Source organism: Podarcis gaigeae, assembly GCF_964106915.1.
Source record: "Podarcis gaigeae genome assembly, chromosome: 16".
In the NCBI taxonomy this organism is placed as follows: domain Eukaryota; kingdom Metazoa; phylum Chordata; class Lepidosauria; order Squamata; family Lacertidae; genus Podarcis; species Podarcis gaigeae.
The window spans coordinates 9,794,373-9,820,571 of record NC_139693.1 but is presented as its reverse complement, the minus strand read 5'-3'; the positions used below and the strand labels follow the sequence as shown (position 1 = coordinate 9,820,571).

The window sequence follows — 26,199 nt, the reverse complement described above, 5'->3', positions numbered from 1 at the left end:
TCTGAGATTCAGAATATATTTTTTTTCTCGTTTCCCCCCTCCAAAAACTAGGTGCATCTTGTGGTCTGGTGCGTCTTTTAGAGTGAAAAATACGGTACATACAATAACTTGCCATACGATTGGAACTGTGTTGTAGAAGAGGGTTTGATGGAGCCAGGAATATTGTTGTGGACTTAATCATCCTAGCACAGTTGCCAAGCACATAAACGTTTTTTGTTAGGGGGATTGGCTGACTGTTCTCAATAGCCTGCCTTTTGAATAGCTGGGAAACAAAACACTTATCCCCACCTCCCAGCGAAGGATGATGCAATCTACGTGTTTTTGGATGTAACAAAGGAAGAGGCTGCAGTTATCTTGACTGAGATCTGGAACATAGGGAGATACACTGTATTATATTGAGTTGAGCCCTTGGTTTATCTACCTCCATACTATGTCTGCACAGACTAACCGCAACAGCTCTCTACACAGTAGTTTGAGGCAGGAGGAGGGTTGAAGGAGACATTTTAATCCAGTATGCCTTTAAAACAGGATCTATTAAATTTGCTCCTTCCAGAAGCGAAAACACAGCAGTCCCTCGAAATTGGCACTTATCCGAATTTCACGACGCAGTTCTCCAAACAAACAACATTAAGAGAAATGCATATATTGGGGGATTTCCTAGTGAAAATAACATATACGAATGCAAATTTGGGGAAATTGCTTTCCCAAGTTAGTATAAACTACATGTGTTTATTGGGAGAAATTTGCACTAACTGCAGATGAATTTTAATGACAATTTAAAAAATAAATTGCTGTGGGATATGGAGGACTGAATTTAAGATTTGAAGAATGAGAAACTGAGGGCTAAAATTTGGGACAAGTTGAATTTATTTGCCTTGAATGGCCATAAAAGTGTCTTCTTCTTTTTTGGCTCTTCAGAATACAGCAACTCTACGACCTCAGCAGGAGGCTTTCTGAACACTACCTAGAGATGTTGATGATTGAAATTGCAACCTTCTGCATGCAAAGCAGATGCTCTACCCACTGAGCTATACAACCATTTCCCAGATCCAGAAAAGTGACTTCCAAATTACCTTATTTCTCAAGCATTTGCCTGCACAGAGTTTGTGGGGAAGTGAGACCATGACAAACTGTTTACTGAGAATCCATGCAGATTTATTTGCAGGAGAGTCATTAGCTGGCTCAAGCAAGCATTTTCCCACCTTTCCAGTGCATTCTTCCCAGCCACTTTTGTTCTTGCAAGAAGTCCAATTGTTTTGGGAAGCAGATCTGTTGCGTAGGAGCACCAAATCAACTTTCATTAGGCCACCTGGACTTGTCAGTATCCCACGCAGAGATAGCAACAGTTTTGGTAAAAGCTCCCAGCATAAAGAGCGCTGAGATTAGCCAGACTCATTGGGGCACCTCTGGAATGACCCTTTTCAGTAGGCGAGTCAATCACATAACTGGAAAATTCAAATTCCTCTACCTTAGGTCACATTCACACCATACATGTAAAGGGAAGTTTTTTCAGGGTTGGTGCTTTATTGTGTTCTTAATATTTTGTTGGCTGGGGCAACTCAGTCAGATGGGAGGCATATAATAATAAAACAGCAGCAAGAACATTTAAAGCACTGTGATAACACTTTTAACCGTCATGGTTTCCCCTCAAAGACGACAGGTCTGGAAACTGTCGTTTGTTATGGGTCCTGAAAATTGTACAGAGTCTACCGTATTTCCCTTCCCTGAGTTCCCCAGAGAAGAGGGATTGATTATTAAACCACTCTGGGAATTGTAGCTCTGGGAGAGGAAATGTTCAGGTCCCTCAAGAAACTACAGTTCCCAGGAACAGCTAACCCAATCAACCCCTCTTCCCAGGGAACTCTGGGAATTGTAGCTTTGGGAGGACAGCGGTCACCGCACAACTCTGGCTACCCCACGCAAACCGCAGCTCCCAGGATTCATTGGGGGAAGCCATGGCGGTTCAAAGTGGTACCATAGGACCAAAGCCTTATTTCAGGCATGTCCAACCGGTCGATCGCGATGGACCCCCCAGCTCAACAACGTTGGTCATAACAAGCCAGTTTTTTTTATACTGGGAGTAGATCGCAGTCGCTTGGAAGTTGAACGTGCCTGCCTTATTTGAAACTGGCAAGCGGGGTTGTAGCTTCCATACATCGTCTCTTCTGGAGAAACCCAGCCTAGAGGCATTTCAATAAGCACAGCTTACTCTCGCCTCCGACCCATCGCCCTCTTTGCTAATTTTCTCTCCCCACCCCTCCCCGGGGTAATTTTCCTCCCTTTGTAAAGCCAGTTAATTAATTAGCTAATCAAAAGAACCCCAGCGGGCAGGGCAGCGAAGGTCAGCAGCTCCAGCTCAGAGGGCCTCATCTGCGGAAGGCAGGAGGGACGTTCCAGGCAGCTAGAAAGGGAGACGGCTTTCCAAATGTTCCAGCTGTTCCTGTTTGGATCATTTGGATAATTTATTTGGGAGGGGGCAGGACAGAGGTAGAATGTTTCATTTTAAGAAGACCAGAGTGGGGAATCTTAGGCCCTGGGACCAAATGCGGCCCTCTAAGCCTCTCTTGGGGACGCGGGTGGCGCTGTGGGTTAAACCACACAGCCTAGGGCTTGCCAATCAGAAGGTCGGCGGTTCAAATCCCTGCAACGGGGTGAACTCCCGTTGCTCGGTCCCTGCTCCTGCCAACCTAGCAGTTCAAAAGCACAAAGTGCAAGTAGATAAATAGGTACTGCTCCGGCGGGAAGGTAAACAGCGTTTCCGTGCACTGCTCTGGTTCACCAGAAGCGGCTTAGTCATGCTGGCCACATGACCCGGAAGCTGTACGCCGGCTCCCTCGGCCAGTAAAGCGAGATGAGCGCTGCAATCCCCGAGTCAGCCACGACTGGACCTAATGGCCAGGGGTCCCTTTACCTTTAAGCCTCTCTTATCTGGCCCTCAGGACATTCACCAAGGCCACACCTCTCACAGAAACACGCCCTGCTTTCATTGAGTGCTTTTTCCTGGCCATACCATGTCCCTGAACCATTTTTATACATTTTGTTTCTCTGGAGGAAGATGTGTGCACACATAAAATCTAGCCTACGGTAGCAAGATAAAATTTAAATTATTTGCTCTACCCACTTTTGTTTCTGGCCACGCTCACCACAGGATGCTGAACTAGATGGGTCACGGGCTGTATCCCAGCAAGCCCTCATTCTGTACTCTTCACCTTTGTTATTTCCTTTTAACCTCATGGCTTACAATACCCCCTCTACTTTACACCCAGATATATAAAATTGCCTGCCAAAGGCGAGCATTTGACAAAGCGGATTCAACTAGTCTACAATCTATTTTCTTTTGTGCCATCACCACCTGCTTAGGTTTTTCCCCCCTGGTGCCACAGGACTTTTAGCTGTGCAAAGAGGTTCATCTGTGAGCTAAAGCATTCCTAAGTTTCAAAAGACTCTGAAACCCAGAGGGCCGAGCAGGAGGGCTGACACATTTCAGACATGATATATAAAAATAGAAATTGAGTGCGATCAGCTTGCTATAAGCACAAGGCAGCTTCTGAAGGCTCTGCAGGACAGATGGGTGGAACATTTGCAAGCGTGGCAGAGGTGGTCTGGTTGCAGACCTGAACCCCTGCAAACAACATAGGTTTTTCAAAACCAGTTCCAATCCATTTTGAAAGGTCATGTCTTTCTTCACTCCAAAGGTGTACAGCGTGTGGTTAAGTGAACAAAAAGCTTTGAGCAACATGCAATGGGGTGTGTGTGTGTGTGTGTGCTGGTACAAAGGCAAACACCTTTGGAGCAAAAAAAGGGATTTTACAAGTACCAAGGACTTTCCAATTTCATCTATCCACAGAGAACAAGGCTATATATATGGCTCTTCCCCTGGCCACCATTTGAGCCTCACAACAACCCTGTGAGGTTCAGTTGAGAAAGCATTTGGCTCAAGATCACCTGGTGAGGTACCAGACCCTCCAACATTTATCCGATGAAAATAGGGACGTCCTAAGGAGAAGCGGGACATTCTGGGATCAAATGAGAAACTGGGACAGCTTCTGTAAATCCAGGACTGCCCCTGGAAAGTAGGGACACTTGGAGGGTCTGAAGTACATGGCAGAGCAGGGATTTGAACCCAGGTCTTGCCCCACCCAATAATGTCCTTGGCTACCTTCACACCGTACATTTAAAGCTGTAGTTTGTTAAGGGTGCTGAGAATTGTTAGGATTCCCCTCCCAGAGCAACAATTTGCAAAGTGGCTTAGCAATCAATCCCTCTTCCCAGGGAACTCGCTTGGGAATTACAGCTTGGGGAGAATAGGGATCTCATAGCAACTCTCAGCACCCTTAAACTACAACTCCCAGAATTCATGGGGGGGAGCTATGGCTGTTTAAAGTGGTATTGTAGTGATTTAAATGTATGGTATTGTAGTGATTTAAATGTATGGTGTGAATGTGGCCCTTGCTAAACACCACATCAACTCCCAGAGATTCCTCTGTGGAATATTGGGAGGATGCCCGAAGAATTTTATAACAAGTCCCAGCCAATCCTGAGGCTTCGTGCTGACAGGGCAGCCAATGGCCAGGACCGATATTACTGTTTCAATACCTTTCCATACCTATAGGGGGCTCTGTGCCCCGAGTCCATACGATCCCTGCACAACCTACTACTAACAGGCTTCACCTTCTGCACTAGGCCTTGTCAAGCAAAGTGCAGTCAGATCCCCTGTTGTTAATTTCCCCCTGTTTTAAGGCAGGAGCATTAAGGGGCTTTATTTTGAAGGGGTGCAAATCCTTTCCCTCCAGGTTATTTCAACAGCCTGTGAGTGCTACTGCTTCCATGAAAATCAGCACCTCTCTTCCCTTCTTTGAGGCTGCAGACACAACACACATTTAAAGCGTCTTCCCTTCCACAAAGAATCCTGGGAACTGTAGTTTTTAAAAAGGATGCTGGGAACTGTAGCGCTGCACAGGGGAAAACTACAGTTCCCTGGATTCTTTGGGCTTAATAATGTGCTTTAAATCTATGATGTGTGTGTAGTGCTTAGAGATTGTCACACTATGGGTGCAAATCCCTACTCGGGCATGAAGCTTAATGGATGGCCTTGGGCTGGTCACCATCTTTCAGCCTAACCTACCTCACAGGGCTGTTGTGAGGATAAAATAAGAAGGGGGAAAACTATATGTTGCCACCTTAAGCTCCTTGGACAAAGGTGGAGGTTTATAAATATAATAAACAAACCCTCCATGATTAACAAACGGTGGTTTAAGGGTGCTGGTGAGAATTGTAGTTCTGTGTGGGGTGAATTAGAGTTCCCAGGGTTCTTGAAGCAAGGCTGTGCTTTAAAAGTATGGTGTGTCTGCCGCCCCAGTCTGCTTTAAAGCACAGAAGATAAAAACAGAAGTCACAAGATCAGACCACAGATGATCTGTCTCACACCCGTCTGAGCCTGCGAATCATCAGCCTCTCCCTGATGTGACTGGAGATATGGGAAAGGAATTGTATTCCAGCTAAGAAACAAAACCAAAGTAAGCACAAGAAAACAGTGACCCTAAAACCAACTTTTGACAAAGACCACAAAAGCAGCCGCTGTGGTTCAGCTGAGTAACAGCCGCCTGTCTGGGCCAGGTCACTTTCCCCGACTCTGAATGCACCACAACAACAAAACACAGACAAGTCCACAGCACCAGACAAATTGCTTCCATGACTTGCGCCTGTCGGATAAGCCCCCTGCTGCTGATGCATCATCAACAAACCAATTACATTTTCACCTTTCTACAGGTTTCCCTGAGAGGTACATGGCAGAGAATCAGTCTGTGATCATCCCAGTTTTGTCTCAAAAGCCTCCTCCAAACCCTTCTCCCCTAAACCCTTTGGGCGCAACTATCTTGGTCCGCCAATGGGAAACTGTTTTCACCCCAAGGGCCAAATTCCTGTCTAGAGAAGCTTCCGGGGGCCACATGCCTGTGGAAGTGGTGGGTGGGGGAAAAGACTCTTACGTTTTATCTTTGCAAAGTAGGCTAGCTTCTCACACGCCCTTCTCTATTCTCCATCCAGGCAAGGAAAAGGCATGATCCGACCTCCAAGACACATTCCAGCTGGGCAGATGCTTAAGCAAGGTATGCAGCAGGGCTGGTAAGGGGTGTGGCTCAGGAATGGGCATGACCTGGGGAGAATCTTGAGGGCCCAATATTCAGGGCTAGAGGTACGTTTGGCCCCCGAGCCTGCTCCCATCTTAGTCCTTGTCCCTTGCTAAAAGGCAAAACTAAGTACAGTACATTTTAACTGAATCTCTATCCTTCCCCAAATTTTCTCTCACTTCCATCCTACCCTCTGGTAAATTTGTGATTGTAAGCACCATGTGCTGATGCCTTCTTGACGATTTACCCTTTAACAATTGCCAGTACAGTGGTACCTCAGGTTACATACGCTTCAGGTTACAGACTCCGCTAACCCAGAAATAGTCCTTCAGGTTAAGAACTTTGCTTCAGGATGAGAACAGAAATCGTGGTCCGGCGGCACGGCAGCAGCAGGAGGCCTCATTAGCTAAAGTGGTGCTTCAGGTTAAGAACAGTTTCAGGTTAAAAACAGACCTCCGGGACGAATTAAGTACTTAACCTGAGTTACCACTGTACAGTGGGATGCGGGTGGAGCAGGGGTCCAAACCACAGAGTCTAGTAGATAAATAGGTACTGCTCCAGCACTGGCTCCCTTAGCCAGTAAAGTGAGATGAGCACCGCAACCCCAGTGTCGTCCACGACTGGACTTAATGGTCAGGGGTTCCTTTACCTTTACCTAGTACGTATGTATTAAAAACGAATGTAAAGCAATGTAATTTTTGCAGAACTGTTCTGGACAGAACTAAGCAAACTCAATGCAGGTGCCCAGATGTCACACATTTCCATTATTTTTTCACTCCTTTGAAAACCAAGTTAACTTGCTGCTGCTGCTCACAGTAGAAGTGCGAAACTCTCACCCTCTCCCCGTTCACTGGAAGTCTTTATTCAGCAACTCCTCCATCTGGGGTTTTTAGAAACATAGTCCACACACTGTCAAGTGGATTTGTGCAGCCCTTAAGGACTAGAATCTTGGCAGGGGGTTATTTAAAATGAAAGCAGAGAGTTCTCTTATCCACGCGCCCCCACTTGCTAGTGCAATGTAGCAGAGATTGGAATCAACGAATACTCTGGTTTTAAACCAGTCCCTGATTAGCATCAACTTGCAACGTTAATCATTCACCAGGTCTCTGGTCCGTAAAATGGAAACATCGCTCAGCTGCTTTATGGAAAAGAAAGGTTAAATTGCCTCCTTGACAAAATTAATAATAAAAAACCTGTAGAAATACCAAAAAGCAGCCATTGTAGCATGCCCAAGGGGGGGGGGGGTCACATGATACACACTGCCCCAAAAGTATCTCCAAAAGTAGCAACCCAATTTTAAAAGATCAGTAAAATTCCCCAAGTTTCAACATTTGACATTTTGTCCTACTTCCCTGGGTTTTCTAGGGAAAAAGTAAAAATTCAGGTGACAGAATATTTAACAGCAAAAGCTAGCCCAGGCTTCCTCAACCTTGGCCCTCCAGATGTTTTGAGACTACAATTCCCAGCATCCCTGACCACTGGTCCTGCTAGCTAGGGATCATGGGAGTTGTAGGCCAAAAACATCTGGAAGGCTGAGGTTGAGGAAGCCTGAACTAGCCTGACTTGTAGGTTTTTACTATTCTTCTTCTGTTGCTACAATTTTCCTTGTTTCAGCAGGCATGTTAAGGTGGTGCTCATTTATATGATTTTTTTTTTAATCTTCCCGTTTTCTGTGATATTTATTTTTACACACTCCGCTTAGAAATGGGTATACTTAAGCAGTGCATTAATGTCTCAAATAACTTAACTAAATAATAAGTATCACTTCAATCACTTCACCATCAGGTTCCAGGGAGCTAGTTACAGTAATAATAAAAAACCACATTAAAAATCAGTTTAAAACAGATTACAATCAAGGTAAGAGGGTGGGTCCGAAAATATGTATCTGGTCTCAAAGGCCGGAGTGCATCTTCAGCAAAGGACTGATGCTTTGTAATGAAGGTGGTGGATACATCTTTGTGGAAACTCTACAACTTTCAGGGGTCAGCAAACTTTTTCAGCAGGGGGCCGGTCCACTGTTCCTCAGACCTTGTGGGGGGCCAGATTATATTTTGAAAAATAAAATAAAAAAATGAATGAATTCCTATGCCCCACAAATAACCCAGAGATGCATTTAAAATAAAAGCACACATTCTACTCATGTAAAAACAACACTGATTCCTGGACCATCCATGGGCTGGATTTAGAAGGTGATTGGGCCGGATCTGGCCCCTGGGACCTTAGTTTGCCTACCCATGACTTCGGCGCTGCCATGGACAAAGTTCTTTCCCCCACCGTGACACCCTGAACACCTGAGAGTAGTAGATATACGAAGAGGATCTATAGGAGGAAAAGTGTCTCCAAAATATTCAAAGCCCAAACGAGTCTCTGCCACTCAGACTCTGCAAATAGCCCATTTCCCACAAAAAACAGCCAATTCCACCACCAGGCCCCACCCCTCAATATTCAAATCACCTCCCATTCCTGGGTTCTGCCCCTACACCAGAGGTGACCTGCAAGTTCATACGGATCGGCACTGCAGCGGAGCACAAACACTGATGTAGCACGTTTCTTCTGGAGTTATTTATTCAGTATAAAAATAGATATATATATATATATATATATTACAGAGGTAAAAAGCTCTACAACATTATCTCCCCTTCCCCTCCGCACACAGAAATATATATATATTTTTTGCAGTCTGTTCATTTCTCTGTCCTTGTGATTGACTATCACCCTGTGCCAAACAGGGGCATTGCCCTTTGCTGTCCTCAACAGGTTTGCGTATACAAGACACAAAATGTCCGCCATCCTGCCAGACTTGAAAATGAAACCTCCCTGGGCAGAGGCAGTATACCAGAAGCTGATGGTGGCCATGGGTAAGGAGCACGGGGAGGACTGGTAGTGCTTCCTGGAGATAAATGGCTGACCACTGCCAAGAAAGAAGATTCCAGCTAAACATTAGGAAGAACTTCCTGACAGTAAGAGCTGTTCGACAGTGGAATTTGCTGCCAAGGAGTGTGGTGGAGTCTCCTTCTTTGGAGGTCTTTAAGCAGAGGCTTGACAACCATATGTCAGGAGTGCTCTGATGGTGTTTCCTGCTTGGCAGGGGGTTGGACTCGATGGCCCTAGTGGTCTCTTCCAACTCTAGGATTCTAAGCAGGATGCTGGACCAGGTGAGGCCCTCATTCTGATCTATCACATCCTCAACACGACTGGTCTCCAGTTTGATGCTTTCAGGTACAAGGCAGCATCTCTGGGCGCAGGCAGGGGGAAGAGTCGTCGTCAAAGCGGGGCACACAAAACAGGGGATTCCTCCCCACTCCAAAAATTCCAGGGCCTGCCTGTTTGATAGTCACATATATATTTTTTGCACTGTACATAGTCCCAAGGTAACTGTGTGTTTCCAGTTTCATGGTGTGCCCAAAAGTCCATAAGCATCACCAACAGGGCGCGATACAAGGTGGCATTCCTGCCCGCAGGAAACTCAGCGCCACAACCTTTGTGGCAGGGCCGGATCCATCCAAGCCTTGTTTGCCGCCGGGGAGCCAAACAGAGTACCCATCTGGTCCATGTCTGTCTGCTGGAGGGAGATATCTGTCCACAAGACCCCTCACCAGTCCCAGACCCCACCAGCCACATTCCTCATAGGGCTGCCAGCGATTTGATCCTGGCGCTCAGCCTGCTATAACTGACTGGTGCACTGCCGCATCACACGGAGGCATTGCTGGTGCGTGGAGACTCGCGTCCCCCACACCACACTGTGTTGGGTGTGTGTGTGTGTGTGGCGGCAACAGAACAGGCGCTGCCCCCTTTGCTGATGGCTTCATGCTGGGGAACTGGGTGCCATCAGGGGCCCTGCGGCATCAGCAGCGGCAGCAGGAGGACGACAAAGGTGAAGGGGCTGCAGAGACGGGGGGCCGAGTTGTGCCCCACGCTGCGAAGCATCGTTGCATCAGGGTCGTCTGCCGGGAGAAAGAGAGACAAGCAGGTGAGAAAAGGGTCTGGTAACCAGCAAAGTTGGGCACATAGGACAAGAATAATATGTGGCATGATGAGAGGTGGAAAATGCTTTGGAATTCAGACCGTGGGAAGTCAAAAAAATTAAGATTGCAATTTGGAAGTCCAAGATTACAATTGGACTTTTTTATTTTAGTTTTTTTTTATTTTTATTGGATTTGATATGTTAATTGGATGTTCTTATTGGTAATAATAATAATAATAATAATAATAATAATAATAATAATAATAATAATTTATTTATACCCCTCCCATCTGGCTGAGTTTTCCCAGCCACTCTGGGCGGCTTCCAATCAAGTGTTAAAAACAATACAGCATTGGAAAATTGGAAAATTAATAAACATTTAAATAATAATAATAATAGTAATATGTGGCACGCAAAATTCAACCCAAATTCAAATCCTCTCCTCCTGAACCACTTCCTAAACCCACTCACTTCCGTCCTTTTGGAGGTCTGACGCCCTGCATTTTCCCTCCTTGAGTCTCCTTCCTCACCACCATTTCTGCCAGCTCCTTTCTCTTCCCCGCCATACCCGCACCACCATACGTTTAAAGCACTACGACGGCACTTTAAAAAGTCACGGTTTCCCCCAATGAATTCTGGGAAATCATATTTGCTGAAGGAGCTGAGAGCTGATATGAGACACCCCTACCCTGAAATTCAGAACTGCAGTTCCCAGGCAAGAGGAACTGATTGTTAAACCACTCTGGGAATTGTAGCTCCGGGAGGGGAATGGGATGTGTGTGTCTCAGCACCTATAACAAACTACAGCTCCCAGAAGACTTTGAGGGGAACCCACGACTGTTTAAAGTGATACCGTAATGGTATAAATGCGTGTTGGGGCGTGTGGCCTCATTCTCACCACCCCTGTTGCCTGGGCCTGAGTGCGAGGGGGTTGGAAAAACAGCAAACACAGGTCCAGAGGGGTCTCTTGTCAATGGGTCCCCTGCAAATGGCTGATTGTGCCGTCCCTATTTGCGGCACCTCTACACACCCCACCCCTACAGAACAAACTCTCGCCCATGGACCTACCTGACTGAGGTCTCCCCTTCAGGGTGGGGCTGCGGCTGGGGGGCATCCGACCTAAAAGCGAATGGAGACACACAGTGAAGGCCGGACCCCAGAACACAGCCAACCTAAATACTGAGCCCATGGTTCTCAACCCCAGCTTAAATCTCAGCCTGCAGCCCCTGTTCTCTTGATGCAGGGCAATACCACTGGGGCAATACTATTTGCAACTAGGGGGCAATACCCCTTGCAAGGAACATGGAGAGCAGGCTTCCTCAAACTCAGCCCTCCAGATGTTTTTGGCCTACAACTCCCATGATCCCTAGCTAGCAGGACCAGTGGTTAGGGACGATGGGAACTGTAGTCTCAAAACATCTGGAGGGCCGAGGTTCAGGAAGCCTGGTGGAGAGGATGCAGGCAAACAGTTTTGAATACTGACGTGTGTCAGGTATTATTATTAGGCTCAAGATCAGTCACATAAAAAAGTGGGGGGGGGTGAGATTAGACCAGAGCATTGGCATCAAGGAGAGTATAAACCTTCTCCCCCTCTCTCACACATACAGTTACCCCAATTTATATCGCTCCCCACCAAACTGCCAAGTATCTCACCTTATGGAATAGGAAGTGGAGGGGAGACAGGGACTCATATCAGATCTGTCTTATTTCTCCAAGGCAGCCTTCCCCAACCTGGCGCCCCCCCCCCCCCCCGATTTCACTGTCATCCCTGGCCCATTGGCCATGCTGGCTGGGGCTGATGGGCACCAGGTTGCAAAAGGCTGTTGCAGAACTTGGCAGATAGCATTTGCAGGCCGGACTAGAGACAGACAGACAGACAGACAGACAGACAGACAGACAGACAGAGAGAGACAGACAGACAGACAGTATCAGGCACTAGAAAACTCACCATTCTTTCCAACCACTATGACTTTCAATTTAAGGCAAGATTCTCCGTGGTGATGGATAGGTTTTGCTAATAGGGAGGAATTGAGAAAGAGATTTTTATTGGCGAGAGTTGAAACAGCCAGGTGGTTTTGTGTAGGTATTGGGGGACATCTAGTCTATATGAATCTGAGACCTGGTAACTTGACACGGACTACAGAAGCTTTTGGTAATTTTTATCTACTGGTGCATCTATTTTGGGTGGGTAGGTGGAGGCTAAAATTATACAACACATAACTTATCTTCAATTAAACTACACCCCACCACAGATCACCCCAAATCAGCTCCTCTTTCATTCGTTACCCTCCGCCCAAATTAATTCACCAACAAATCCTGTTCCTATCAAGTTTGATTAACCCCAATAACAGCCCCCAAATTTCCAGTACAGAAGTCATTTTAGTTTAGTTCAATCCGCAAAATTTATATCTTACTCAGTAATCCTGATCTATTTCCCTCAAATTCATTACCAGGCCCAAAACAAGAGATTTGGGGGCCCTCAACTCACAAACCCGACCCAATTCCCTGCACTGCTGAAAAATTCAGCCTTGGCCTCTGGCTGAGATGGATTTAAATGAGGGTTAAACACAAACCTTCCTACCCCAGTGGATGTTCTTAACCAAAACCACAAACATTAGGAAAAACCCGTGACAGATCTCTCTTATAGGTCGGCCCTTAAAGTCCAGGGCCTGTTAGAAATAAAAACCACCATGTATCTCTTAGGCTAGTTACTCTCGTTCCCAGCCTCCTCTTTCCCCATCTGTAAAATGGGCTTAAATAAGTGACCTTCCACCATCTCAGAACGACACAAGACAAGAAATCTTAGGAGTGCTCAAACGGAAAAATAAACGACAGCCGGTAAGGGTGTGTGTGTGTGTGGTTTCTCTGCCATTGACACTTACAGATATAATAGTATTCGTGGCCCTCCCGGAACTCTTTGCCCAGCGTGAAGGGAGTGTAGCGCTGGAATTTTTCCGAAAACCGCTCAGGGCCGTGCAGGGCATCTGGCTTGTTGCACTCCCACCGGATCTGCTCCTTTGAGCGCGGTTTGCAGGTCTCGTACTCCTCCTGCTCCACCAGGTATAGGGTGTAGCGTTCCATTGAGTGAGGAGCCACGCTGCTGTCCTCGTAGTGCGGGCAGATGATGTCCAGGTAGTCGTTCAGCCGCACCTCGACGGAATAGCTATCCCACTGAAACCTGTATCAGGAGCAGGGAACCACAGCGAGATTAGTGCTTGCAATCGAACGCCTGCGTAAACTTCCTCTACAAGCAACCCTGTAAAGTAGGCACTTTCAGACAAGGTTGGTGGCGGTGGAACAGGCAGACACAATTTTGAAGCCAATGCCGTTTCGTCTACAACCTCCAATAAAGTTAACGTTGCGAGAAATGTCTAGGAAATTCTTACAAACTATCTCCTAGCCCCTTTGTAGAAGGCTTGTGGGCAGGGGGAGAGCAGACACTGTTTGGAAATCGATACCATTTCAATTGCCCCAGCACCCCAATGAAATAAAAGTGTCACAGTTCCATCGCCTCCCCGCTAATAAAATAAAAGTTACAATAAATCCTCACAAAACAGCCTTGCAAGATAGGAATCCCTTCGTAACTCCCCCCTCCCCCCAATAGCTTCAACATCCTAGGCTGGAAAAGTAAAATTTACTACAATATGGCTATGACAAGGAATCAGCCAATTCTATTCAGATGAAAAGAGGGGAGAAAACGGACTTTAAAAAAAATGGCAACCCATTGATTCAGTGGCTAACAAAGTACCGGCATGCTTTTCTAAGGATTCCGTGTATTTCTTTCATACGCTACTCAAAGGGAGCTTTTGTTAAGCTCTTCCTGTATATCTTTGAGATGGATTTTTAAAGAATAGAATAAAAACAATGCATACAAACAACTTCCTCAAAGTGGGAGACTGCTGAAACACCCCTCCCTCCAGTAATTATTTGGGGCTGGCTCTTAACCTAAATCATTGCCACTTTACCCAAGTGTTACTATTTTCTTAAGTTGACCAAATGCATTTAAAGAAACTTTTATGCAACTCTCATAGCTGCAAGGCAGATGCTCCCCTACCCACCCCCTAGCCCAAAAGAAAGAACAAACTTCAGCCTGGCCATTTGCTAAAAAATAAAATAAAATCCACTTTTTTTACAGCGTTTATGAGCCTTGGAACTGCTGCACACATGTTAATCCGGCTGACATCTTTACAACAGCCCCAAGGTAAATCAGTTACATTATACCCATATTGCAGATAGTGGTGGAAGAAACACTGAGGCCAAAGGCTAATCAAGCGAGCCCATCACAGAGGGGAGATTTGAACGGGGGAGTCTGGATGTCACAACTTAGGTTACAAGCCTGCATGTGCTTAGTGTTTTTATTTTTTTAAAAAACAGGTTTTTTATTAAGGATTTTGTGATACAAAACAAAGAAAGAAAAGTTGTGAGTAAGACCCACTGAAGTCAGCAGGCTTACTTGTAAATTATCTGGAGATAATCTCCAGTGGCATAACCTGAAATCCTGCCTGAAATCTGGAAGAACTGCTGCCAGCCCGTGTGGACAATATTGAGCTAGGCGAGTGGTAGAAGGCAGCTTCCTCCATGGGCAAGTTTGCAGCGCGAAAGCTCAAGAAAGATTCCAGTCCTCACAGTTCAAAATAGTTTAAATGGGAACACAGAAAGCTCCCTTATACAGTCAGAAAACTAATCCATCTAGCTCAGTGCTGTCCACACTGACTGGCAGCAGTTCGCCAGCACTGGAGACAGGTGATACTCCCAGCCCTACCCGGAGATGCCATTGGGGATTGAACCCAGGATCGAAAGCAAATGCTCTACCCACTGAGCACACGACACAAGAGCATTGCTTCCCCCTTTCAGGGCTGGCCCGGGACGTTTGCTGGGCTAGCCCACATTCCCAGCAGAGAGCCAAGGTGTTTATTAAAGCCTCGCCAAGCCAGCTGTGGAAAGAGGGACTCCGCCCTGAGTCACAGAAGCTTTGGAAACCGAAAGACTCCCCAGGAGAACGAACCCACAAACCGGTTTGGCCGCCCGAGGCGGGTGGCAGGAGGCAGCAACGAAGGATCCACCTTATCTTGGCCTCAGGTGCAGCAGGGTCTGGGTTGGGGGGGGTGTGCGCCCACCCACCCTCCGTCTGTCTCTTCGCCCCAGGGCACCACCCAGAAGTCTTGACCCCCTGGAAGATCCCGAAGCAGCTGGCTGATCCTTGTCAAAACAGTGCAATCAAATGCAACAAGAAGAGCCAGTGGCCCTTCTGAGCCTCATCCATTTATTTCAGGGCCTTTATGCACCGCTGGGTTGCCACAAGCCCTCAAATCAGCCGGCAAGACAACAACAGAAGTATCCTCTTTTAAAAAAGGCAAGTGTTTTTGGACACTCCCAAAAAATAACAACATCAGCTATAAGCGAAAACCAGATTAACAACACACGGCGGTTTCTACATGTCTGGATAGGCTTGACGAAACAAAACAAAACAACATCGCTTTTAGCAAGCGCCCCAAAGGGTATGGGGAAGGCGCCTGCCTGATGTCACAAGGCAGCGGGTGCCAATCCTGATAGGTCCAGAGTGCTGTTCTGCAGGGGCACACCAGATGCTTAAGGGGAGCCTGCAAGCAGAGACCCTGAGCACCCCCTCCAGCGGTTTCCAGCAACTGGGATTCAGAAAGGCTGCTAGCTGGTGGCTAGTTTTAGATGGGGCAGGCACCCCCAAATTCATGATCCAAGGGACAGCAAAGTGTAAAACTGAGTGATGCACTCAGGGACAAATGGTGCCTGATGACATCAGGTCCGGTGGTGGTGCTTTTCGAAGGGTTTTTGCTTTTTTCTGTTTTTGGCAGGAGGGGGATTATTGGCATGCAAAGGCTGGGCATTTAATTCTACACAGCAAAGATCTGGCTTCCGGGTTCATGTGGCCAGCACGACTAAGCCGCTTCTGGCAAACCAGAGCAGCGCATGGAAACGCCGTTTACCTTCCCGCCGGAGAGGTACCTATTTATCTACTTGCACTTTGACGTGCTTTTGAACTGCTAGGTGGGCAGGAGCAGGGACTGAGCAACGGGAGCTCATCCCGTCGCGGGGATTCGAACCGCCGACCTTCTGATCGGCAAGTCCTAGGCTCGGTGGTTTAACCTACAGCACCACCTGCGTCCCTTAATTAATGGAACCAAGTTAGTCAGGGTCATTAATGGGTCTGCTCTGAATAAAAGTGGAGTACAACACGGAATGAGAAACTGTAGATCGGGGTGGTGAATGCACTGTTACAAACTCAGGTATATAAGCCAAGCGCCATATGGCACCATAAACCCTGGTTACCAGTGGCCACAATGGAATGTCTATCCGCCAGGGGGTTGGACTAGATGCCCCATGGTGTCTCTTCCAAAGCTACGATTCTGTGATCTCAACTGCACCGCTTGGCTGTCGCTTGCTCTTACAACCATTCGCTTGTCCCAGTACGCAAGAAGGAGAAACACACGGGGGAAATGATACCAACTATGCAGAAGTTTATAAACTGCGGTCGCCAAACCTGGCGCCCAGAAATCTCCACGTAATCGCAATTGGACTTGCACCAGTAGCAAACACACTGGCTATTTTCAAACACTGGTCCTCCAGATGTTTCAGGCTACAGATCTTATCATCCCTGACCACTGGGCATGCTGGCTACTTGGGGCCGAGCAGGGCTGGCGTTCAATTTTCAACCTCCATAATCTGCAGCCAGCATGGGCTAGCGGCTATTCCAGAGAGTGACAAAGTTGGCCGTGAAAGGCAAAGCCATAATAAGTCCAATAGTTCTTTAAGGAGTCACAGCTGGGGAGGCTGCGTCCCCCCAGATGTTCAACTCCCAATTTCCGTTGCTCCCAGCCTGGGAACTGTAGTTTAAGGGTGCTGGGAACTGTAGCTCCACGAGGGCTAAGATCCTTTTGGAAAGGAAGCAATGTGCTTTGAAAGTAGGGCATGGATGTGATCACTGCTGTTTCTGACAACCAACAGGCCAACACAAAGCGATTAAGGCTGCTCCCCCTGGAAGGAAACTGACCAGACACAGCTGCCTCAGGGTTTTCCACCCTGCCGGAGGTGGCCACATCTGGGCCCTGCAATCTCCTCTGCCTGGACTCTCACCCGCCACAGCAACTGCCTCCTCCCTGCAGGGGCAGGAGCTGTATACAAAACACCCCCCTGCTGCACGCTCCATTCCTCCCCCCCAGCCAGGTTGGCATCGGACTAGGCCATCTCTTAAGCCTCCGTGCCAAAAAGACGGTTTCGCCTCCAGCGTCCTGGGCGGAAAAAACACAAGTTAAAATATATATCTTAACAACATGTTGGTTTTTTTAAAAAGGAGAAAGATTTCCTGCCCCGCGTGCCCTTGGCGCCTTCCCTTGGGCTCTCGCCAGCGCCGGGCGGGAAGGAAGAGGCCCACGGCTAGCAAGGAAGGGGGGAGATGGACCCTGGGAAAGGAAGGATCGGCTGGCCAGCTGCGGCTTTGCTCTCTTCCAACTTTCTCCAAGCTGATTCAGCCTTGCTGGCCAAGACCCACCACCTGCTGCCTGCCCCGCTTGAGAACTTTGCCCTCTTGGCAGTGCCAGCCGGCGGGTTTAAGGCACCAGTGAAAGGCAGAATAGAGGCCAGTAATATCTGCAGGGGGCAGACAGGCTCAACTTTGAAATCACCACCCAATTCATCTTCTGCAATGAAATAAAACTCTGCAGATCATGCTCAAGGGGCCTTTGCCAACTTGGCACTCGCCAGAGGCCAACTCACAGCCAGCCAGCATGTCCAGTGGTCAGTGGCAATGGGAGGTTTTTTTGAACTCTGGAAGCTCCTTGAGTCGGATCCTTGGTGAATCTAGCCCTTCCCCTAAAAATACACTAAGATTCTAGTCCTCATGGTTCTGAGTCCAATAGGAGCACAGAAAACTGCCTTATACAGAGCCAGCGTCTTCACGCACCTAGTCTGCACAGATTGGCAGCAACTCTCCAGCAGTTTCAGGCCAAAGTTTTCCCCAGACCCTCCAAGAGATCAGTTGGGGTTGAACCCAGTATATTCTCCATGCAAAGAAGATGCTCTACCTGAGCTATAGTTGTAGTCCAGGGATGTATTTTTTCTAAATCCCCAAAGGATCTCACCACAGGCACGCCCCTCCCTAGGGCTTACAAGGCTGAAAAGTCCTAGCATCTCTTTTTCAGTGCCAAGCTGGGAACATTCAGTTACCAACAGACTAAAGGAACCTCTGCGTGTTTGCAAAGTGCAATTCCTGCACCACTTATGCTACTGCGGAGAATCTGACATGCGATGGGGATCATTCCCTCCCCCTCAGTTAACCCCTACAATGACCCTGTGAGGTAGGTTACTGACTCCAGCAAGCTTCCCAGTGGGGATTTGAACCCTGATCTCTCAGGTCCTAGCCTGACATTCTAACCCAGGCTTACCTCAACTTCAGCCCTCCAGATGTCTTGAGACTACAATTCCCCTCATCCCTGACCACTGGTGCTGCTAGCTAGGGATCATGGGAGTTGTAGGCCAAAAACACCTGGAGGGCCGAGGTTGAGGAAGCCTGCTCTAACCACTGCACCACACTGTCTTCCTAGAGTAGTTCTGCTATGGGGCCGCTCTACAAATTAAGCACGTAAATAAATACTGCATGGGGAAAGCCAAATGTCACTTAGAGAAGGATCTGAAATATTTCCCTTGAAGCCTGAATTTGTTTTATTCTGCATTTTTTTTAATCTGATGTGTTAATGTGTTGTAAACCACTCTGATATTTTTTTTTTCCTTTAGGACATAAAGCAGTATAAAAATGAATAATAATAATAATAATAATGAATTTCATTGCAAAATAAAAATGCTGCCTAGACTTTCCCTTCTGGCGACTGTAAGTGAGGTTTAAGGTGCCATTTGGCAATCAGATTATATATCTGAATTTCGAACACTGAGGCAGAGCTCTGCTGGATCCCAGTGCCCAACGAGATGCCTCTTCTAAGAATCCCCAAAGCAAGACCTGAGCTCAACCGAAAATCTCCCCAGCAGATAGCCTTAACAAACTTGCCCAAATTGCCCAGCGCTCTGCTTTCAAAAATGGCTAACTCAACACCTCTGCTGTGTGCTCCACAAGGAGGGCAACAGCCCTTCCTCCCCACCTCCCTGCCAGCAACTGCTATTCAGAGGTACACTGCCCCTAGGTGTGGAGGGTTTACTTCTCCAATCACTCAGCCTATTACAAAGACTCAGTGCCTGCATTTACAAAAGCTCTGATTAAAGCAAGATCAGACCCACCCAAGGCAGCGGCACAGAGCTGACCTGACCCGAGGCCGAGGGGGGGGGGCGGGCGTGGGGAGGGGGGGAAGGAAGGCCACCTGGAAAAGGCCAGCCAGATCCCTGGCCTTGAGGTTTGCACAACAGGACACAGATGTCTGTGCTTCTCACACACAGGCTGAATGAACAAAGGCACCAGAGCTCGCTCTCCCTCCCTCCCCTCACCTTACCTTTCAGCATAAAAACAATGGCTTAATGCGATTAACTCTTCAGTCCCCGGGAACTGGCTAGAAGCCCTTTGCCCACCAATCTCCAGGCCTTTTAACAAATGGGAAAAAACCGTGCCACTATTCAACAGGTGAGCCCTCCCAGAGATGCCAGGGGGTGTACCTGTTGGATTTCAGCCCAAGCCCCCACAGCTCTTATTAAAAAACAAACAAAGCGCAACATCACCTTCTCCCTCCTTCCCTAATGCATCTTGTTGAGTCTATTTTGAGGGGGGCAGCTCCCCTCAAAAAACGATGGGCGTTGCCATTCAAATGGTGAGCCAAGTCATGTGGGATGAGGCTTACTCTCCCCCCCCCAATATTTTATTAAAGTTGGCACCCCTGGCTGTGGGCCACTTTTAATGCCCCACCCCATAATAAGCGCGATGTCTCCTACAGGCGCCATCAGAAGTACAGATCTGTAAGCTCCTTGGGGCAGAGAACCTGTCTTTTTCCTTTTCAGTCCTTTGCGCCTCATACATAAATTACAGCCGGCGTGACATAACTCATTAAAAAACCACGAGCTCCTCAAAAATGCAATAAACCGGACCCGGGAATCCCAAGGGGCAAAGGGGGTGAAGAAGGCGTCCCTCTCCCCGCCTCGGCAAGCAAGGGGTCCTTTCCGTCCGCACTGCCCTATCTTTCCCAGCAAAGACCTGATTCATGCCTCTGTCACGGTGCCTAGGTACGGGCTGGGTGCCAAGCGCAGGCCTACCGTGTGGATGTTTACGAATTCCAGCTTTTATGCCCAACCAGCTCCTCCTCCTTCCAAAGGTCCAGGAACCCACCCCTCACCCCCCATTTTGCAAAGCTAAACCTGCCTCCCTTCAAAGAAAGAGTAGCAGCAGAGGCAACTTGAAACATGAGGCTTGGGGGCTGGCAAGGGAAATCTGTGCCAGGCTGCCCGAGGTGGGCTGCCCTGGGTGGCCTCGCAAAGAGGCGGAGTGGGGGGGGGGGGAAACAAGGGAGAAAAGAAAGGGAAAAACTTTCATCTGCAGAGCCTTCACGCCAGATTTAAAGGGCCAGCTGCCCCTTTTCCCTTAACAGGGGCAACGACCGAGGCTGGAAGGTCGGAGAGTGCCCAAAATCACACCATCAGGGGGATGGAAGCAGAGTCCTATTTCCCTCCAACTGTATCCCCACCCCTCAGAATCTCCACGGCCCTTCCCCAGATGTATTCCAACTTCTAGGGAAAACGACCCCTCCATGGCTAACTTCTAACCGAAGGGGTTTCTAGGCGAAACTCATTCTTTCCCTGAACGTCCGCGCCCTCCTTCAAGAAGCCTCTGCCCGCAAAAAAGACACGCACACCTATTCAACACACGGCAGATTTTTCAACAAGTGGCCGCGCTCCCCGCCTGCAAGGCGCCTCCAGTGGAACACCCCCTGAAACCGGACCCCTAAGCGTCCCCTGGGTGCCTGGTTAGAAGGCGGGGATCTCCAAATGCGATCCCTCCAACACAACCCCATTATCACAGGGTGGGGCGGGAGCGACGCCAAAATAAAGGGTCATCCCTTTTATACACGCGCAGAAAGCAAATTCGGGCTGGGCATTGGTGACGATGATAACTCTCCAGCCCCTGGCTACGAGGGCTTGGTTCTCCCCTCCACGCTCCCCCCAAACTCACTTGGGGTTGGTGCTGTTCCAAAAGACGGTGTGCCGCTCTCCCGACGCCACGCACAGCCCGCACCAGAGGCCCACCAGCGGGGCCCACAACAAAAGCAGCAGCTGCATTGGAGAGGACGCCTGGGGTTCTCTCGTAAAAGAGTAGAAAACCAAAAGTGTGCTTGATGCGCCTTTACGCACAGCCGCGGCTGAGTGGCGCCTGCTCGACGGCGCGGACAAGCGCTCTCTCCAAACTGCTCCTCCCTCGCTTCGCGATCTCGCTCTCTCTACAAGCTGGGCAGCTTGCCCAGAGCGGAGCTTTATACACCAGGGAGGCCCCCGCCCCGGGCTGGGCTGGGTGGGGCTGGTTAGGACGGGGAGGGAAGGCGGAGTAAGAGCAACACTCGCTGCGGAGACTTTTGCGCGCAGAGAGAGAGATAGAGCGCGGGAGAGACCCGCTCGGAGTCAGCCTCTCACACACCCCACCGCTAACAACAACAGCCGCTGTCACGCCCTGGGTCTTTGCACGTGGGTCAGAAAGCAAAACACAACAGCAAAGCTGTCTGCTTTTTCTTGGCGCCATCTGCGCTACAGTTTTTAAAAGGTATGATGCCGCTTTTAAAACAGTCTGGTTCCCCCCCCCCCCTCGAAAGTCCTGGGAACTGTAGTCTGCTGAGGGGACTAAGAGGAGCTCAGAACTACAGGTCCCAGAGTTCCCCATGAAGCGGGCTTGGTTGTTAAACTACTCTGAGAATTGTAGTTCTGTGACAACACAGTTCTCCTAACAACTCTCAGTACCCCTTCACCACCTGCAGCTCCCATAATTCTTTTGGGGAAGCCATTACAGTTGGAAGTGCTAGCATAGTGATTTAAATGCCCAGCTTTGCATCCTTCTTGAGTGTTTCTGTCGGGCTCGGATGTGCCTTGAACCCAGATCAAGCATCTCTTGCTTCCCTGGGTGAGTCTCTGAATGTAGAAACAAGCCTAATGTAGAAATGTAATACAGTATTTGCATTTGTGGTTCCACCCACTTTGATGCCGCCCACCACTGTGCCCCTGCAAGGCTGCCCAGGAGGGAATATGGGCATTGGGCTGAAAAAGATTCCCCAGAACAAGGGCCATAGCTGGTATAAAGCGACTTCCCCACAGTGATGGGGATCCCGCGGCCCTCAAATGTTGTTGGACTCCAGTTCCCATCATCCATGACTGTTGGGCCAGTGCTGGCTGGGGCTGATGGGAGTTGGAGTCCATCAACCTCTGGAGGGCCACAGGCTCCCCATTCCTGCTTTACACCAGGGTTTCCCAAACTCTGGTCTCCAGCTGTTTTCAGACAACAATTCCCAAAATCTCTGCCCACTGGTCTTGCTAGCTAGGGATGATGGGAGTTGTAGTCAGCTGGAGACCCATGTTTGGAGAACACTGCTTTACACCATCGTAGGGGAATTCGGTATGTGATCCCTGAATGGTTAGGTAAAGGTAAAGGTAAAGGTACCCCTGCCCGTACGGGCCAGTCTTGACAGACTCTGGGGTTGTGCGCCCATCTCACTCAAGAGGCCAGGGGCCAGCGCTGTCCGAAGACACTTCCGGGTCATGTGGCCAGCGTGACATTGCTGCTCTGGTGAGCCAGAGCTGCACACGGAAACGCCGTTTACCTTCCCGCTAGAAAGCGGTCCCTATTTATCTACTTGCACCCGGGGGTGCTTTCGAACTGCTAGGTTGGCAGGCGCTGGGACCGAGCAACGGGAGCGCACCCTGCCGCGGGGATTCGAACCGCCGACCTTTCGATCGGCGAGCCCTAGGCGCTGAGGCTTTTACCCACAGCGCCACCCGCGTCCCTACAGCGCCACCCGTGTCCCTGAATGGTTAGGACCTGCGCCTAAATCAGGGAAGGGGGAACCTGTGGCTCTCCAGATGTAATGTTGAACTCCAGCTCCCATCATCCCTGACCGTTGGCTGTGCTGCCTGCGGCTGAATATCTAGAGGGCTCCCCACACTCCCTTAACCCTATGCTCAGATCAGTCCTTTGTTCAGAACCATGAGCACAGGAATTTTAAAAAAGAGATTCCTGGAAAAGATTCAGAAGAAGGTAATCCAAACTGATCAAGGCGATGGAAAAACTCCCTTACGAGGAAAGGTTGCAACATTTGGGGCTTACTGAGTTCTGCAAAATGATGAGTAAGATGTGGACGTGATTGAGGAATATAAGATCATGCATAGCATGGCTGGTGGGAGTTGTAGTCTCAAACATTTGGACTACGTATTTTGGGCAAGGCTGTTCCAGTAAGTACGTTTAGAATTGTAGCACCAGCCACTATTTATCTACTTTGGGCTTTTAATCTTTCATGAATGATTGTATTAAATAATTATTTTATTAGACAATGGTTGTATTTCAGCTTTGTGCTTTACAGCTGCGGACCTATTTGGACAGAAAGCAAAATATTGATATTTTTTAATAAAGGGAAATAAGTTATAAATCAAACACATGCAATCTTAGAAAATGACACACAGCAAGACAACATAGTCCTTCATTACAGTTTTACATTTCTATTTTTTAAAAACGTTTTTAATTGATACTCATCAAAAGATAAACAAAATTTTATACTCAAGGCAAAGTACTGTATCTTTTTATAATGTACAAGGATAAAAGAAATAGTTTTAAAGTCTAATCTTCTTGTTGTGAACCTCCCTGAGACCTCCATGGATATGTTGAATAAATAATAATAATAAATAATAATCTAAAAAGAAATAGGAACAAAGAGAAGCTTTACATTATTACACACAAAAGCACTCATCTCTTGTGCAGGAATGGAAGAACCGCCAATACACACCTTTTTAAAGGTGAAAATAACAAACGCAAGAGACATGCACCTACACACACCCCAGCAACAGCAAATGAAATTCTCTAAAACGAAAAGGAAAATCGAAGAGGGCAGTGCATGCGCGTAAACACACTGCCCCACATGGGCCTCTTGGCACATGGAAGAAACTTAGGGGTCGCGCCAGAGAAGCAGGGCACGGAGTCAGGCGTAGTTTTTGCGGCAGCCTCCTTAAACACCAGCAGGCTTGTAAACTCGAGAGACCCAGACACTCATGTGCTGGAAGGGAACGGCAGCAGGAGGAGAGTGGGCAAGTCCAGGCTCGCACTATGCCTACATGAGGCCTTCCATGTGCCACAACAACTTGTTGCACAAGGGCTGATTCAAGCAGTCACACCAGAAAACATGACACGGCAACACCAGCGCAGTCCGACAGGCCCTTTTTTGACCCAGAACAGTTAGGTCCCAGGGAACTCGCACCATACATTTAAAGCGCGGTGATGCCGCTTTAAACAGTCAAGGCTTCCTCCAAAGAATTCTGGGAGCTGTAGTTTTTGATGGGTGCTGAGAGTTGTTAGGGAAGTTTTAAACGGTTGATGTTTTATTGCGCTTTTAATGTTTTGTTGGGAGCCGCCCAGGGCAAAATCAGTCAGATGGGCGGCACATAAATAATAAAATTGTTGTTGTTGGGATACCTCCTTCTTCCCCTCACAGAGCCAAGATTTCCACAGTGGTTCAACAATCAGTTCCCTCTTCCCAGGCAACTCTGAAAACTAGCTCTGTGAGAGGAAGAGAGGAGGGTATCCTAGGGTCAGTTAAACTAGAGAATCCGCTTCCACGAGGCAGTAATGGCCACCAACTTGGACGGCTTTAAAAGAGGGTTAGACCAGGGGTCAGCAACCTAAGGCCCATGGGCCAGAAGTGGCCAGCGGAGGCCATTTAACCCTTTAATCCATGAGCCAACCCCGAACCGAGCTGCCCGCTTGGCGAGTCCCCATGCGCTATGCTAAACCGGCGCAGCACAGCAACTCTCTTCCGTGGCTCCAGAAATTGCTTCTGCGCATGCCCAGACACCCAAAATCGCTTCTGTGCAGGCGCAATTTTCAGCATCTGGGCATGCGCAGAAGCGATTTCCAGCGCCGTGGACATGCGCAGACGAGATTTCCGGCGTCGCGCTGTGCTGGTCCGGCCCACGGAGGATCTCCATGGGAGTGATCTGGCCCATGCCCAGTAAGCCTTGCCGACCCCTGGGTTAGACAAATCCATGGAGAAGAAGTCTGTTCTCCCTCACAGAGCTACATTTCCCAGAGCTCCCTGGGAAGAGGAATAAAACCACTCTGGGAATTGTAGCACTGTGAGGGGAATGAAGGCAGCGAGGTCCGTAGCAACCCTCAGTGCTCTGAGGATCGATTGTTAAACGACTCTGAACGTTGTGGCTCTGTGAGAGGAATAGTGGGGTCTCTTAGCAATGCTCTGCACAAACTACAGCTCCCATAATCCTTTTGGGGGGTGCCATGACTGTTTAAAGCAGTATCATAGCACTTTAAATGTAGGCTGTCGATGTGGCCAAAGAGGTGCTCACACTGAATAATCCCACAAGGACGTCCTCACAGCTCTGTCCTTTTTAGGTCAGTGGGGGGATTCAGTTTGGGCCCCTGTGGCTTTAAGTCTTAGGGCACAGTTGGGGAACCTGTGGCCCTCCAGGTGTTGCTGGACTACAACTCCCATGAGCCTTGTCCATTGGCTGTGCTGCTGACTGGAACTGATGGAAGTTGGAGTCTATCAGCATAGGGGGGAGGGCTCTATAGACATTGTCGGACTCCTGCTCCCATCATCCCCAGCCAGCATGGCTAGTTGTCATGGATGATGGGAGTTGTAGTTCCGCACCAGAAGGCACCATGCCCGCTAGCTCTAACCTCAATTAAGTTCTTAGATTTGGTGCTTCCATACTTAGGTGGTTGCCTTAAATTTCACAGTGACCTGTGTGTTTTCCTCCAGGCTTGACTCCCCCATATAAAACCCTTCAAAGCTGGGGTCAAAATCCTTATGTTTCTGTTTCCCAATTTTGAACGGGAATTATGAGTTTCCAGTGCTCTCATCTCCTTTCATCTCCTTCCACTTAATCCGAGAACAAATAACCCATGTGAACAGGGCAAGCTCAGACCTTGCTCTGAACGTA

General features: G+C 48.4%; 1 protein-coding gene and 1 long non-coding RNA gene across 4 annotated transcripts; one reads left to right on the top strand and one right to left on the bottom strand.

Moving 5' to 3' along the window:
• The first annotated feature begins 4,542 nt into the window (after positions 1-4,542).
• LOC310833573 lies at positions 4,543-14,293 on the top strand. Of its 2 annotated transcripts, XR_014558805.1 has the most exons (3): positions 4,543-5,782; positions 6,046-6,107; positions 14,228-14,293. It is a non-coding gene; the product is annotated as an uncharacterized lncRNA (long non-coding RNA). The 2 variants fall into 2 exon arrangements; XR_014558806.1 differs by lacking the exons at positions 4,543-5,782; positions 6,046-6,107 and adding an exon at positions 9,956-10,098.
• Positions 8,676-21,544, bottom strand: EFNA1 (ephrin A1). Of its 2 annotated transcripts, XM_083716133.1 has the most exons (6): positions 21,227-21,544; positions 12,975-13,270; positions 12,041-12,106; positions 11,161-11,211; positions 9,269-10,072; positions 8,676-9,061 (listed from the first exon to the last, which is right to left on the bottom strand). In XM_083716133.1, exons 1-5 carry the CDS (start codon positions 21,331-21,333, stop codon positions 9,957-9,959), a joined length of 636 nt encoding a protein of 211 aa, XP_083572259.1. In that variant the 5' UTR covers positions 21,334-21,544; the 3' UTR covers positions 8,676-9,061; positions 9,269-9,956. The 2 variants fall into 2 exon arrangements, with proteins under 2 accessions (XP_083572259.1, XP_083572260.1); XM_083716134.1 differs by lacking the exon at positions 11,161-11,211.
• Positions 21,545-26,199: the final 4,655 nt, after the last annotated feature.

What these genes read in the sequence shown, in the direction of transcription:
- EFNA1 (XM_083716133.1), bottom strand. Translation starts at nt 21,333, where the DNA reads ATGCAGCTGCTGCTTTTGTTGTGGGCCCCGCTGGTGGGCCTCTGGTGC. An exon ending in TGGAACAGCACCAACCCCAA is followed by an intron (nt 13,271 to 21,226) that starts GTGAGTTTGGGG and finishes CTCCTGATACAG; the next exon opens with GTTTCAGTGGGATAGCTATT. An exon ending in CATAGTGGTTGGAAAGAATG is followed by an intron (nt 11,212 to 12,040) that starts GTGAGTTTTCTA and finishes ATTCGCTTTTAG; the next exon opens with GTCGGATGCCCCCCAGCCGC.